The following is a 14,647-nucleotide window of genomic DNA, read 5'->3' as shown; positions in this document are numbered from 1 at the left end:
GCAGGCTCTCTGAAATCATTTTAAGTTTTGTCTGTGAACTTCAGTATCCAGGGCCATGCAGATGTTTTGAGGAATACCAATACATCCAATATTTGTCCTCAGATTAGTACTATTATGGAATTAATATTATTATTAGAAGCCACCAACATATTCTCTCTTTCTCTCCCCTTCCCTAAAAAATTTTAGGAAAATAATTACTAGAATAATTCTAATCAGTTATGAATATCTTCTCTAGTTTTGCTGCCAAATAATAAGTCTGTAGGACCATTTAATCAGTTTTGCAGTTCTTCAATGCAGCATTCATTGGGAAGAATAGCAGGAAGACAAACTTTTGTCTTTGTAAGCAAAGAGAAATTATTTGCATTCTTTTGTGTCCAAAATATTATTGCAAGTCAAACACCCTAGCAGCTAAGGATGCAGAAACATTCAGCCTTTTACATAATTCATAATCATGTATTTGAATTGCTGACCTTTGCATGCTGCTGCTTTGTTTTGCTCTCCGGGCTTTCTTCTGCCTTTTTGTAAAAGCGATACTTGTTGCAGTTCTGTTTAATAGTTCTTGGGAACTTTTAAGGAAATACTGTTGCTGTACATGAAGCTGAAAATACTGCTATTCAGGCAAAGCCATCCTGTTAGCTTTTTGGATAGGACTGAACTGCCTGACCATAGGTGTCTAGTGCCACTGCCAAGGAGCTATGGCAGCTGGTGGTTCCACAGGGAGACAGCAAGTCAGGACCAGGAGGGGACTGGTGCGGGGGAAGAGGGATGGGTGGGCAGCAGGGCAGGGCAGGGAGCTCCGCAGCACAGGGTCCCTCCCGCATCACCCAAGCCAGGCAAGCCGAGCAGCTCCGGTGGCAGTAGTGGCGTCGGTAGCAGCCTTGCAGACTGCCAGAGAAGCCTCTAGGGCCGAGGCAGGTCTGGGGTCACACCAGGGGCTCATACATGCAAGGCCAGGATAGGCCAAGCCCACCAGGCCACTCGAGCAAGGACCAGGACCAAATGCACTCCCAGGCTGGTGGGCAGAGGGTGCCTGAGTGGAGGCCTCAGATGAGGCTTTTCACAGCTCTTGCTCACAACTTTGGGGTTTCCACCAGAGCTGTGGCCAGTGTTTGTGCACAGCTGCACTGGGTCAGGGCAGACATCGAAGGCAGGCAGGGAAGCAATGCACCTCAGTTGGCAGTAGCTGCTTCTATTTAGGGAGCCAAATCCCACCCTCCAACTGTTCATGAGGCCTTTTGACGACCACTTAATCTTCTGTATCTAAGGAGTTTTTATGCGTGGCCAGGTTTTTACTGGTATTAGTTACAACCAAAGCCTGACCTTGCTATTGGCACTAGACAAAAAAAAATACCCTGTAGTTACAATTGCTTCTCTTCCTAGTTACGGGAAGAGAAGACAGATCATGTAAGAGTGTTCATTTATCTGCAGGAAGATAGAAATAATGGCACTGCACCTTTACAGCTTTGTAAGTGGAATATGAATGAGAGAGGTATGTAGTCCCTTTTGAGCAACTAAAGCTATGATATAGCTTATTGCTCTCCTGAGATTATCCTAAATATGATGAGGATCATACCAATTCAGTGGTGCTCGTCCAGAAGAAAAAGCAATAAAAAGAATGTGGATTTTTTTCCCCCAGTTTGGATATCATCCTCTTTTGGAGAAATATAAAAGTGCAACCATCAAAATCAGAAAACTGAAAGGTTAATCAATCATTTCTTGAAATGAGGATGGGAAGATATTATTTCAGCCATAATTCTTAGAACTGGATTTGTTTTCAGCCATTTTAACGAGCAATCTTCTGTTGTTTCTGCCAAAGCTACTATGGCTTCTCTATCATGCAAGAGCATCAATTCCAAAATTCTGTTCTCCCCCTTGTCCTTTTGACAGATTTGATGTATTTCTTCTCATTATCTTATATTAATTAAACCCAAGGATTTTAGATCAAGAATACAGATAGAAAATGAGAAAGCACAGATACAACCTGTGAAATAGAGTAACTTTCTACCTCTGCTATCCTTCTACCATGGTTAAAATAAAATTGATTCTGTAGAAGATTTTGCACTTTCAGTAGTGAAATATAATTAACTAAGCTTACCATGTGGATGCCAGGACAAATTGGTACCTATTTACAGGAGAGAGGAACCATGCATTCTGTGGCTGTGCACTGGGGAGAACTCTGCATAGTAGCTGCATCTTCTTGTCGAAACTCTGAAGACTTTTGCTGCAATTTGATTAAAACTGGCTTAGCTTTGAAGTGCAGAAAGGACAGACATTACATGTAGGCAAACAACCTAAAAATTCTACCAGAAATTTTCAGCAAACACAGTACCTCCATTACCCACCTATTCATTTACTCCCTGATAACTTCATAAAACTGATTTGATAAAAAAATCAAGCATCATTTCAATTGTGCCTCTAACGGGCATATCTAAGACAAGCCAAGATGGAGATGTCTGCCCTTAGAAAGGACTCGCACTTGGTCAATGTTTATTTCTCCGTATTGTTGACAATATAATTAATCACAACATTGTTTCAACTTTGCACCAGAGATCTTTGTATTAATGTTTGTCATTTTGTGACCATAATTTAGACATAGTAAGATGTGCTTTAGGCTTATACTTATCTACGCTGATTTATTTTGTCTTAACAATGAATATGCCTCGGTAGATAAGCACAAACTAGTTTTCCTTTCATGCTATCAAAGCATCTACCTTGTCTTGATTTGACAGTATCCTAAGATAGTTTTACTGATCCTATTACAGCAGATGCTAAATTAGTGTCACTTCAAAAAACAAGTCCTTATGAATTTAAAAGAACAATAGCTGTTTTTTTGTATCGGGTATTAAAACCACTGAAGTCGTCTGATCAACACTGACACGTGTATTCATGGTAGCAAAATATTTTAAAACTATTTGGCAGTAACTGTAACTGGTAGCAGTAAATTCTAATAAAAATCTAACAGTAGATCTAAATGGGAAACAGGGAGGAGGAGAAATCTAAATGACAAGACCTCCAAGTCAGTTATTAGCCACTGGATATTTAATTGAATAAGACACTTAAGTTATAAAAATTTGAGGTTTTGTCATGTGCTATGCAATAGTTGTAAACTTTCAGAAGCTGCCTGACTATTTGGAAGTTTTCTCCATGCCCTTATGTCTTCATTCCTAATATTTACTTTATATGGGTGAAATCACATGAGTCAGTGGAGCTCCACAAAGCGATCTTTAACACATAACAAGTATATATTGTATTTTTAGGATTGTTTCAAAATAATGGAAATAATTTGTTGTTGCTAACTCTGGCAATTTGAAAATATTTTGATTGTGGTCACTTCTACTCTGATAGAACCGGAAACAATTTTAAACCTTTGCATTTGAATGATACTAAGTGTTTTGCATTCCCCAGTTCCATTAGTGTCAATCTGACAAATTGTGGGGAAAACATTACTAATGCCTTCACGACTGCAGAGGTTTTCTTGTGCATGTTTGCTATATGTATCTTATTAGGCATACACACAAGCTTCCTCATTTGTTGCAATTTCTTTTATATTCTGTGATTGTTTTTACCATTTATTGATTAAATGATCACATTTTTAGATAATAATGCCTGTTAGTTACAGAATCTTTATAGTATTCATAGGAACTAATTCTGTGTTTGACAAGAAATTGCTTGTGCTTGGCCTCAATTTACTGAACTTCTTTATGCAGTGAGAAGAAACCTAATTTTTTCATGGCATTTCAATGTGCTGTTCACAGCTCTGTATATAGACAACCACTGCATATATCGAAGCTACCTATCAACATCATTACTGAAAACGTGGGTTTCACTATGCTTGGTTTTTTACTCACTTCTTATGCTGAGAGAACATTCTGTTAGCATGTGTGCCGAAAACTTCCTCATAAACGAATTCAAGTAACATTCTTTACTAGATAAGAAGTACCAAGGAAACAGATGCATTAGAGAAAAAACAACCAAGAATAATTTCTTCAGCCACTAGACCTGCATGCTTTCAAAGTTACAAACAATAGGTGGAATCCAAGGTCAAAAAATTCTCATGATTTCAGTAGTGCTATTCACACAAAATACTGATGAACACTATGGAAAATTCACTGCAGCACAAGTAGGGTCAAAGCTGGCATCAGTGCTTTAGAATAGACCAAAATGTTTTCTAATATATTCACAGCTGTCAACCCACCAAACTGTCCAGGGACTATAATACTTATGATGTGGGAGACAAAAAGGAGAAAAGTGAAGAGGTGGTTTTAAAAAGAGAGAGAGGGAGAGAGAAGGCTGTACCAAATGATACCACAAAAAGAGCACACTGAAGAAAAATAGCAATGGGAGAGAACATACAAAACATTGCTTGAAATGAAAGACTTCAGAAATCAAGAAAGGAAGTAAGGACCTCTAATAAAAAGTTTTCTTTCTGTGACTTTATCATTAATGGTTTTTATACTGTTCTCACAAACAATGAAAATTTTATAGGAAATCCAGATTTTGATGCAGAAAGTGAACACCACCTATCCCAGCAAAAAAGGTGTCCTTTTGACTATATTCATTTCTTAAATCAATAGCCTGTGCTTTCTCATATTCATGTGTCTGACCCACCTGAATAAGATGTTACTGTAGGCAAGCTGTACAAAAGTTAAGGTAGCACAAAGAAAGGTACAAAATGTATTTTGTCCACTCTTGGATGGCCTTCAGGAAAGACGGGAGGCTAAAAGAAATTGTGTTTAAGTCCAATATCGTATTGTTTTTCTGTCTGAGCAGTAGGCAGACCAAAAGCCCTGTGCATATGCTCTTAAGCTGCCCAGACACAGCAACTGGAAAGAACATATGTCAACAGCACAATGCTGTGCCTGAGGTCGCCCTCCAGATCGAAGAGAACAAGACTTACGTTTGCGTTACAGTGTCTTACGTTGCTGCTTCAGAACTGAAATCAGCCATATTTATCTTTTTTCTTTTAAGAAGCTGCAAAGGTATTAAAGTTGAGTTTCGGACATACTCAGAAGTTTTCATTGTATTATTCAGACTTGAATATTTAAGACAACATTAGACATTTGTCAAACTATGATACTCTCAATACATTTCATTAAGCATGCAATATAAATTCTGTGAAACACTAGCACATCACTTACCCCTTGAACTGCTTGAGCTGGTTGAAAGACTGGACATTTTCCCCTTGTTTTCCTTTTTTATTCCATTTCCAAATGTAATAAACTGTAATAAATTGAAATTACAAATCAAGAATATTTTGCAACTTGTGGCAAGGCATCTTTCATCATCATTCATAGAGGTCTTATCCTAAAAAAGAGGCTTCAATATTTTATTAATGATTACTTTGGAGAAGATATTTACATTTTAATTCAAAAATAACAACATCTCTTATTAATTGCAGGGGTTTGTTGGTTTGGAAGGGGGCGGGCTTGTCCCAAGGACTGAGAAGCTTCTGATAGCTATCTACTTTTACATGTCGCTTTTTTCTGTGTCCTTAGTATAGTGTTTTAAGGATCCCATAATCAGACCATTGCATGGATTGTAAATTGAATTATGAAAATAACTTTTAAAATTTTCCTTTGTTTTACTTTAAACATTTCACTTCCCACAGTAGCACAGATCTGGATACTCTGCTCAGAAATATTCCCCCCAAAAGTTCTGCAAAGCTCTCCAGAGCAAATCAGATATCTCTGTTTTGTTTAACTGATCAATTTATGTCCTGTCTTCTAATCAATGATGAGAATCTGCCAGCAAACCTACAACTAGTTCAGCCACACAAGTCTTAATAGTCATGTGTGATTACTACAGAATTAGTTCTTTTACTTGCATCACATCTCCATGTTTCATTCTTTGATGAGAACTTGATACCTGATTCATTTCAGATTAATTCAAACTAACTTTGCATTATTATTACTTTTAATGATGAAGATAAAGCAGATCTGGTTCAACACCTCTCAGCAACATTTCACTGCTTGGAGTATAAGAAGGGGCAAGGGCATGGTAGGTAGCAGAAGGTAGGAGGGTTACAATGGGCAGGAAAACCCTATATTGCCAGGCTCACTGCTCCTGCTGCTCGGGGGAAGCAAAAAGGCCAAGGGCCAGGCACATGCTGGGGCTCCACCAGCCCTACGTTCACCCACCAGCACCAGCTGCAGCAGCTCTGCTTGAGCTTCACCACAGAGCAAGGGGTCTGCAAGGTCCTGGCCCTTCCTGCCCTGCTCAGCAGCTCCCAGGTCACTGCCTTCTCCGAGTAAAGCCTAGAGTCACTTCTGAAATAGTGACTAGCAAAATACTGTGTTAACAGTAGAAACATTGTTATTTTTCACAACAACAATTAATATACTTGCCTTGCTCTGGTCTTGGCAGCACGTCAGCTACTTTTGTTTAAGGCATAAATTTTGTTTTAAATTCCACTGAAAGTACTTTTCTTTATGCTGATGTGCTAAACTCATTAGCTATAGCTAATGCAATTCTTAAACTGAATAAATATAATTACCTAATATTAAAGTTTTAAAAGTAATCCTGACTATGCTTTTAGAAATGTGGAAATGGTATTAGAGTTTGTCAGAATAAAATTAAAACAAAATTGGCACAAAATAAATAAGAGGATTTCATAACATTTTCAAAATTTTCATTTAGCTTCTGAATCACCACAGTTGCTATCTACATGATACACTTATGCTTGTACATGTGTGTGTGCAAGAGAAAGAACTACAAGGATGAAACTAAGGAAAAGAAAGCTGTGACAATACAAGCTTAACAACTCAAGAATTTTCAGCTACAATGTAGTTTGCTGAGACCATTGAAATCTACATGGTTTTACTTTAATGCATTTCTGTGGGCAAAATTTTAAAGGCATGCAAGAAAAACAAAGGAGAAGCTTTTGATCATAGAATCATAGAAAGTTTTGGGTCAGAAGGGACCCCTAGAGGTCATCTAGTCCAACCCCCCCGCAGCAAGCAGGGACACCACTAACTAGATCAGGTTGCTCAGAGCCCTGTCCAACCTGGTCTTGAATGTTTCCAGGGATGGGGCGTCCACTACCTCTCTGGGCAACCCGTTCCAGTGTTTCACAACCCTCATTGTAAAGAATTTCTTCCTCATATCCAGCCTAAACCTACCCTGTTTTAGTTTAAAACCATTACCGCTCGTCCTGTCACTGCTGTCTCTACTAAAAAGATTGTCCCCATCTTTCCTATAGGCTCCCTTTAAGTACTGAAAGGCTGCAATCAGGTCTCCCCGCAGCCTTCTCTTCTCCAGGCTGAACAAGCCCAACTCTCTCAGCCTGTCCTCATAGGAGAGGTGCTCCAGCCCTCGGATCATTTTTGTAGCCCTCCTTTGGACCCGCTCCAACAGCTCCATGTCCTTCTTGTGCTGAGGGCTCCAGAGTTGAATGCAGTACTCCAGGTGAGGTCTCACCAGAGCAGAGTAGAGGGACAGAATCACCTCTCTCGACCTGCTTGGCCACACTTCTCTTGATGCAGCCCAGGACACAGTTGGCCCTCTGGGCTGCCAGCGCACATTGCTGGCTCATGTCCGGCCTTTCGTCTATCAGTACCCCCAGGTCCCTCTCGGCAGGGCTGCTCTCGATCCTTTCACACCCCAGCCTGTATTGATAGCAGGGATTACCCCAACCCAGGTGTAGGACCTTGCACTTGGCCTTGTTGAACCTCATGAGGTTCACACAGGCCCACCTCTCCAGCTTGTCCAGGTCCCTCTGGATGGCATCCCGTCCTTCTGGTGTCTCAAACGTACCACTCAGCTTGGTGTCATCTGCAAACTTGCTGAGGGTACACTCAATGTCGCTGTCCATGTCATTGATAAATATATTGAACAGCACTGGTCCCAGTACGGACCCCTGAGAGACTCCACTCGTCACTGGTCTCCATCCGGACATTGAGCCGTTGACCACTACCCTTTGGCTGCGACCATCCAACCAATTCCTTATCCACTGAACAGTCCACCCACCAAATCCATGGCCCTCCAATTGAGAGAGAAGGATGTTGTGGGGGACCGTGTCAAAGGCTTTACAAAAATCCAGATAGATGACGTCCATTGGTTTTCCCTTGTCCACTCTTGTTGTTACACCATCATAGAAAGCCACTAGGTTGGTGAGGCAGGACTTGCCCTTGGTGAAGCCATGCTGGCTGTCTCGAATCACCTCCCTGGCCTCCATGTGCCTTAGCATATCTTCTAGGAGGATCTGTTCCATGATCTTCCCAGGCACAGAGGTGAGGCTGACAGGTCAGTAGTGCCCAGCGTCTCCCTTTCTACCCTTTTTGAAAAGGGGCACAATGTTTCCCTTTTTCCAGTCACTGGGGACTTCCCCTGACCGCAATGACATTTCAAATATCATGGAGAGTGGCTTGGCAACTACATCAGCCAGTTCCCTCAAGACTCTGGGATGCTTCTCATCAGGTCCCATGGACTTCTGTATGTTTAGGTTCCTCAGGAGGTCCCGAACCTGGTCTTCCCTTACAGCTGGAGGGATTTTACCCTCCTGGTCTCCTTCATGCCATCCATCGACTCGGGAGGGGTGAGGAGAGAGGTTGCCAGTGAAGACTGAGGCAAAAAAGTTGTTGAGTACCTCAGCTTTCTCCTCATCTGCTGTTACCAGTTTGCCGGTCTCGCTCATGAGCTGGGGTACGCTTTCTTTGACCATCTTTTTCCGGCTGACATACCTGTAGAAGCCCTTCTTGTTATTTTTCGCATCCCTTGCCAAGTCAGCTCCAGCTGTGCCTTGGCCTTCCTGACCCCATCCCTACACAACGGGGCAGCTTCCTTATACTCTTCCCAGGAAGCCAGTCCCTGCTTCCACTGCCTGTGCAGTCCCCTCTTCTTCCTTAGTTTGACCAGCATCTCTTGTCTCAGCCATCCCAGTCTCTTCCCTTCTCTGCCCAACTTCTTACACTTGGGGATCGAGAGCTCTTGCGCTCTGTGGAATACATCCTTAAAGACCTGCCAGCTCTGTTCTGTTCCCCTGTCCCTGAGGACCGTTTCCCAGGGAGTCCTTCTGACTATCTCCTTGAAGAGCTGGAAATTTGCCCTCCTACAATTTAGGGTCCTGACTATGCTCTTCGTTATTCCCATTTCCCTCAGTAGTGTTAGTTCCACCAGCGCGTGGTCACTGCAGCCCAGGCTGTCTCCGATCTTGACATCCCCAACGAGCTCACTTGCATTGGTGACCATCAGGTCTAAGTATCGCATCCCCTCGGGTAGGGTTGCTTATTACCTGGCTTAAGAAGTTGTCCTCAATGCGTTCTAGGAACCTGCTGGATTGCCTACAGCTTGCCGTGTTGCTTTTCCAGCAGATGTCGGGGTGGTTGAAGTCCCCCAGTAGGACGAGAGTCTGCAAGCACGAAGCCTCCTGGAGTTGGGGGAAGAACGCTTCGTCTATCGGCTCCTCTTGATCTGGCGGCCTGTAGTAGACACCAACCACTAGGTTCCCTTTGTTGCCTCTCTCTCTGATTCTTACCCATAAGCTTTCGACCTGCTCATGGCTACTCTTCAGGGACAGCTCTTCACTCTGTAGTGTTTTCTTGATGTAAAGGGCAACACTCCCGCCCCTCCTTCCTCGCCTGTCACTTCTGAACAGCCTGTAGCCATCAAGAGCTACATTTCAGTCGTGGGATTCATCCCACCAAGTTTCCATGATGGCAATCAGGTCATAGCTTTCCAGCAGCACGATTGCTTCCAACTCCTCCTGTTTGTTTCCCATGCTGCGTGCGTTTGTATAGAGGCATTTCATCTGAGCTGTCAGCCTCGTTACCTTCATAGCAGAGCACCCCTTTTTTCCCTTGAGGTGTTTCATGGGTATTTTCTTGTTGGCACTTGATACCTCAGGCACCTCCAGCTCCCTTCTGCAAGACTTCCACATTGCTGCAGTGTCCCTGGCATGCTGCTGGGTAACGGGTTGATGGCTCCTACTAGCCCCCCATCCCTTTAACCATTGTGTATCCTCCCCTAGCCTGTCGCTGGCAAGCCTGATAGGTTCCCCTTCCCCCTTCACCTCTAGTTTAAAGCCCTGTCAATGAGCCCCGTGAGCTCCTGGGCAAAGATCCTCTTCACCCTTTGAGAAAGTTGGTTCCCATTTGATGCCAGCAAGCTTGGTGCTGTGTATGTCGTCCCATGGTCATTGATCCATCTCTTCTTTAAGCAGTTTTAAAAAAGCTTTCTAATGAGAAATTGTATCCAGAATTTGTAGACAGCAATGATTAAAGGCATTTGATAGCAGCCTGCATGAGTGTATCATCAGGCAGAACATCTAGCAGGTAGCAAAACGCCACTTCAGCCACACATAGCTGGCAATCCATAACTACAGATCAGAAGCTGGGCTGATGGCCTCTGAAAGTAACAGGCTATAGTTGTCAAAATAAGTTTGAAAACAGGAAAGCTATTGGAAAATAAATTTAGTTTACTGAATACTTAGGAAAATGTGGATAATATATTCAGGGCCAAACATGAAGTGAAATATCTCATCTGCTGTTTAAGAAGGGGTGTTTAATTAACTGTTTATTTCCACTCAGTTGTTCAAGGGAAACAATGGTCAGTACTGATGGCACAGATATTTCACCGCTTTCATTGCCTGAACTGTAGGAAGCATCCTAGCAATGAGTAGTCCAGAACAAGTGGATTCAGTAGCTGTACCATCAGATAAAGTATTTTGATTTTGCATATTGATATTGCTAAATATATAGAATATGAATAATAAAGTCATATTTAAAGATACATAGCCTCAGTTATAGGAGATGTAACTCAAATATTGACTTTTAAAATACAGTTCATTTTTTCATCCTGTTACCATATTTTTCTGAGTTGTTAATCTCATCACATTTATTTGGTGGTGATTTACTGTTCCTTGTACATAACATGAACACTATTTTTTGTAATGTATATATAGAATATTAAAATTCAGACATATGGCTGTCATCAATAATACATGTTAATTGTGTACCTTAATATTCAAATTTTGACATCACAATTCAGAAACTGGACAACAATGTTAAATCCATAGCTCTTAGTAAAAAACTTTGATTGCTAAAGGAATTGCTGAAAAAAATTATTTAACTGTTCTCTCTCAATTGCATCTATGAGTTTCTATTACACTGCATCATTATTTGGCCCACTTGGATGCAGAACATTAGAAAGCAGTTGTCAGAGAGTCGTTCTAGAGAGAGAAAATGATTTTTCTGAAAGAAAGCCAGGACAGATAAGATTACTAGTAAGGTCACAGGTGCACAAAATTGTGCAGATTTATGTAGAATTGCATCACTTAAGAACCTGGACTGTTTCGCTTTTAGTTCTTATAATATTTGGGTTACTTTTAAAAATAAGTAAATTAACATTTATAAAACCGTACTTTTTTGTAGCAAAGAATAGAAGTGTTTAAAGTAAAATTAACAATATTTTCCCTATTCTGAATTATTTAGTGTATTTCCAGGCTAAGGTATGCATAAACAGGATATAATGTTGAGCCTGCTTCTAAGCCAAATAATCTTTTCTCTAATTCTCTGAGGCAAAATTTTTACTGTTATGTTCTGCCTAGATAGTAGGTGCAAGGTGTCTACTAAAAATCACCACTCCTATGGAAGAGAAAGCTGTAATGTAGCATATATTACACTAGTGATATCATTTGGAACAAAACACAGATTGACAAATCTAAGTAGTATGTTCCTCATATCTCTACATATTTACCCAGTGAAATATTTCTATTCATATTAAGTAATGCAAAGTAAAGCTGCCAAATCTGACTTGTGAAGTTATTATATCAGGCTACAATATCTAAGACAGTTTTAAGATGCCAGTTACTCTTGTACCAAAGCAGCAAATCTAATTAAGAAGAAATATTTGATCTGTAATGGAAATAACATTATCTTTTATTTCCATATGTATATACCATATAATCCCCATCAAATGGCACGCTGAATTTCCTGACTGTGTTTGCCTTATCTTTTTTGTGTAATTTTTCAGGTCATTAATACATGCAGTTCTTGATTATAAAACCCTGTCTTCTCATACAAATCTTTTTACTTCAGCAAAGTCATGTTGCATTTTTAACTCCTGTTCATGCTTTCCAAAAGCTGTAGATATATTGCCCTTTTCAAATAATAAGGCACTCACCTACAGTTCCAGCTCAACTAGTAACTGTAAAACTGCAGACACTGGCACAAGGCAGCTATTAATATTCTATCATTATTAATATTAATATTAATTCACTAATTAATATGATTGTAGTCAGTGGTCTGAAGTGAATTAGATGGTTCTCCAAGACTACAGCCTAAAAAAAGAGAGAGACCATACCAAATTAAACAAAGCATTTAAACTTGAAGTGTTTAAAAAACCACATCCCCTGTTTACATGTCTCAGGAAGACAGGGGAGGTGGTGTTTTAATTACGGTTTTAGTGCCAAGTTTATCCTGTACACGAACTTATATTTATTCTGCTTTTCTTTCCCTCCCTCCCCTGTTATCTTGCAGCAAACGTATGTGACAATGAACTACTGCATTGCCAGAATGGAGGAACATGCATCAACAACATACGGTGCCAGTGCCCTCCAGCTTACACTGGTATTTTATGCGAGAAGTTGAAGTGTGAAAGGGATGCAGGAGGCTGCAGCCAGAACTCCGGCCAGGGTGCAATATCACAAGGGCCTCTATTACTGCTGACTGCTCTACTAGGAGCAGCTGGACTCTGCACATGCTAGACTCCATATGGTTGATAGCATCACATTCAGACTGCTTCAAATGAATGTGCCACACGAAAACAAAGAAAATTCAAGCATTTGCTACTGAAATTTAAAAATGAAAAAAAGAGAGAAAAAATAACCACATACAAACTAAGAAGGCCTAACTGAACTAAGCCATATTAATCAGTTACGGACAGGGCTCCGAGTCAAGACTGTACACCTCTGACTGGAGACAAGTTAGCAGCTGCCTATTCTGTCAAAGCAGTGCTAGTTGCAAAGCTTACACGGGACTGAAACGGCTTTGACAGCACTCAGAATGGGAAGAGAATATAAAAAACATTTGCTACTCCTATACGGTGCGCTACTGTACCTCCGCCCAGTGTGTGGACCGACCAAATAAAGGCATTCTTTGCTGTCAGTGCATTGTGGGTATAAGGAAATCTGTAAAAGCTGCCATATTGGCCTGCTTCAGTCCCCGAATCCTTTCCAACTTGTGCTTTAGTGAACGTTGCTCTGTAACCCTTGTTGGTTGAAAGATTTCTTTGTCTGATGTTAGTGATGCACATGTGTAACAGCCCCCCTCAATAAAACTCAAGCCAGTCATATCCTTGTATACCTTAGCAGCACTGCATCAGTAAGATGCTGTGTTCACCTACTGTACAAGAGTGGCTATAGGACAAAGTGTATTTATCCTTTTGTATTCAAATGAAGTTATTTTTCTTGAAATAATGTACAATGTAGATTTTTTGTATTATTGCCTATTTGTGTTACCAGACAATTTGTTAATGTATTTAATTCTAATCACATAAGAGAAAAATATTACTTTTTATTTAGTCCTTTTCTTTTTCCTTTCATTTAATTGTGCAGAGATTTCTCTGTATGGGCAACGTGCTGGCATCAAAGAATATCAGTTTACATATATAGCGAGTGTAATAAGATTCCACCAAAGGACATTCTAAATGTTTTCTTGTTGCTTTAACACTGGAAGATTTCAAAGAATAAAAATTACTGCATAAATAGTTCCAGGATGACGTATTACTATTTCTTAAGGCCTTTTTAGAAAACAAACAAATTTTGTTACCACCTAGAATGTGGAAGACAAACAGATTCAACAGTGGAAATTACATCATAACAATCGAACCTGGTTTTATTTTTACTACTGTTATTATTTTTTCAAAATTTTAAAGGTAAGGGACATCATTTGTTTGGGGAAGATTTCATCAAATGCCAAGCTTGGACAACGGATGAAAAGCTGAATAGTTCTCATCTTTGTTCTCTCAGTTCATCACAGAAATTATTCCAAGACTAATTTACAAAGTATTAAAGAAGCCAGTCTTTAAGTCATACAATTGTTGATGATTTTGGCAGTAATGAAGTTGACATAATCACAGCTTATATTGTTTCTCCAAAAGCTTAATTGAAATTATATGTTTATATATGTATTAGTGTGTCTAAGAAACTGCAAAAATAGCAGCAATCACAAAAAAGCCAAGATTTAACTTTTAATAAAGTCAAATTTATTATTTAGAAGGAATGTCAAAATATACAAGCAGCAAGTAGTTAAAAAGTGCTGCTCCAGCAAATAAAGTTTGTTTCAAGTATTTCCCAAGGCCTAATAAATTCTTGTTTCTACCTTTTATTAGGCCAATTACTGAGTGTGACAGAAAAGGATAGCAAGAGGCAAGCCAAAACCACAGCAGTGTTTCAAAGCCCTGAGAGGGGGGGGGGGGGGGGGGGAATCAAAAGGTAACAAGACTGTGTGAATTCATTTCCTGGCAATTTTCATTATAATGGCTGTAAATATTTTACCAACATAATAGCCTAGTATGGAAAACAATCAGCAAAAGAAAAATTCCTGAGAGAAATTAGTTCTACCTGGCTGCCTCTTCCAAACGGTGAAAAGAGCAGAATTTAGCGCACTGCTTTCTTGGACAAGTTCTTTCCACTGAGGAAACAAGCTTTGCA

The 14,647-nt window shown here is 40.3% G+C and overlaps 1 protein-coding gene across 9 annotated transcripts in view; it reads left to right on the top strand.

Annotated features, from left to right (window-relative positions):
* The window catches only part of NTNG1 (netrin G1), a 178,359-nt gene extending 164,000 nt beyond the window's left edge, over nucleotides 1–14,359 (top strand). For 8 of the 9 annotated variants that reach the window (XM_075422244.1, XM_075422246.1, XM_075422247.1 and 5 more), the window contains one exon: nucleotides 12,474–14,359. In XM_075422244.1, coding sequence (XP_075278359.1) covers nucleotides 12,474–12,700 — 227 coding nt within the window. In that variant the 3' untranslated portion in view covers nucleotides 12,701–14,359. The remainder of the gene's footprint in view (nucleotides 1–12,473) is intronic. The other variant, XM_075422253.1, reaches the window with a different exon arrangement.
* The last annotated feature ends 288 nt before the right edge of the window (nucleotides 14,360–14,647 follow it).

This window comes from Opisthocomus hoazin, chromosome 6 (assembly GCF_030867145.1).
Source record: "Opisthocomus hoazin isolate bOpiHoa1 chromosome 6, bOpiHoa1.hap1, whole genome shotgun sequence".
NCBI lineage: Eukaryota > Metazoa > Chordata > Aves > Opisthocomiformes > Opisthocomidae > Opisthocomus > Opisthocomus hoazin.
This window is presented reverse-complemented; position numbering and strand designations above follow the sequence as displayed.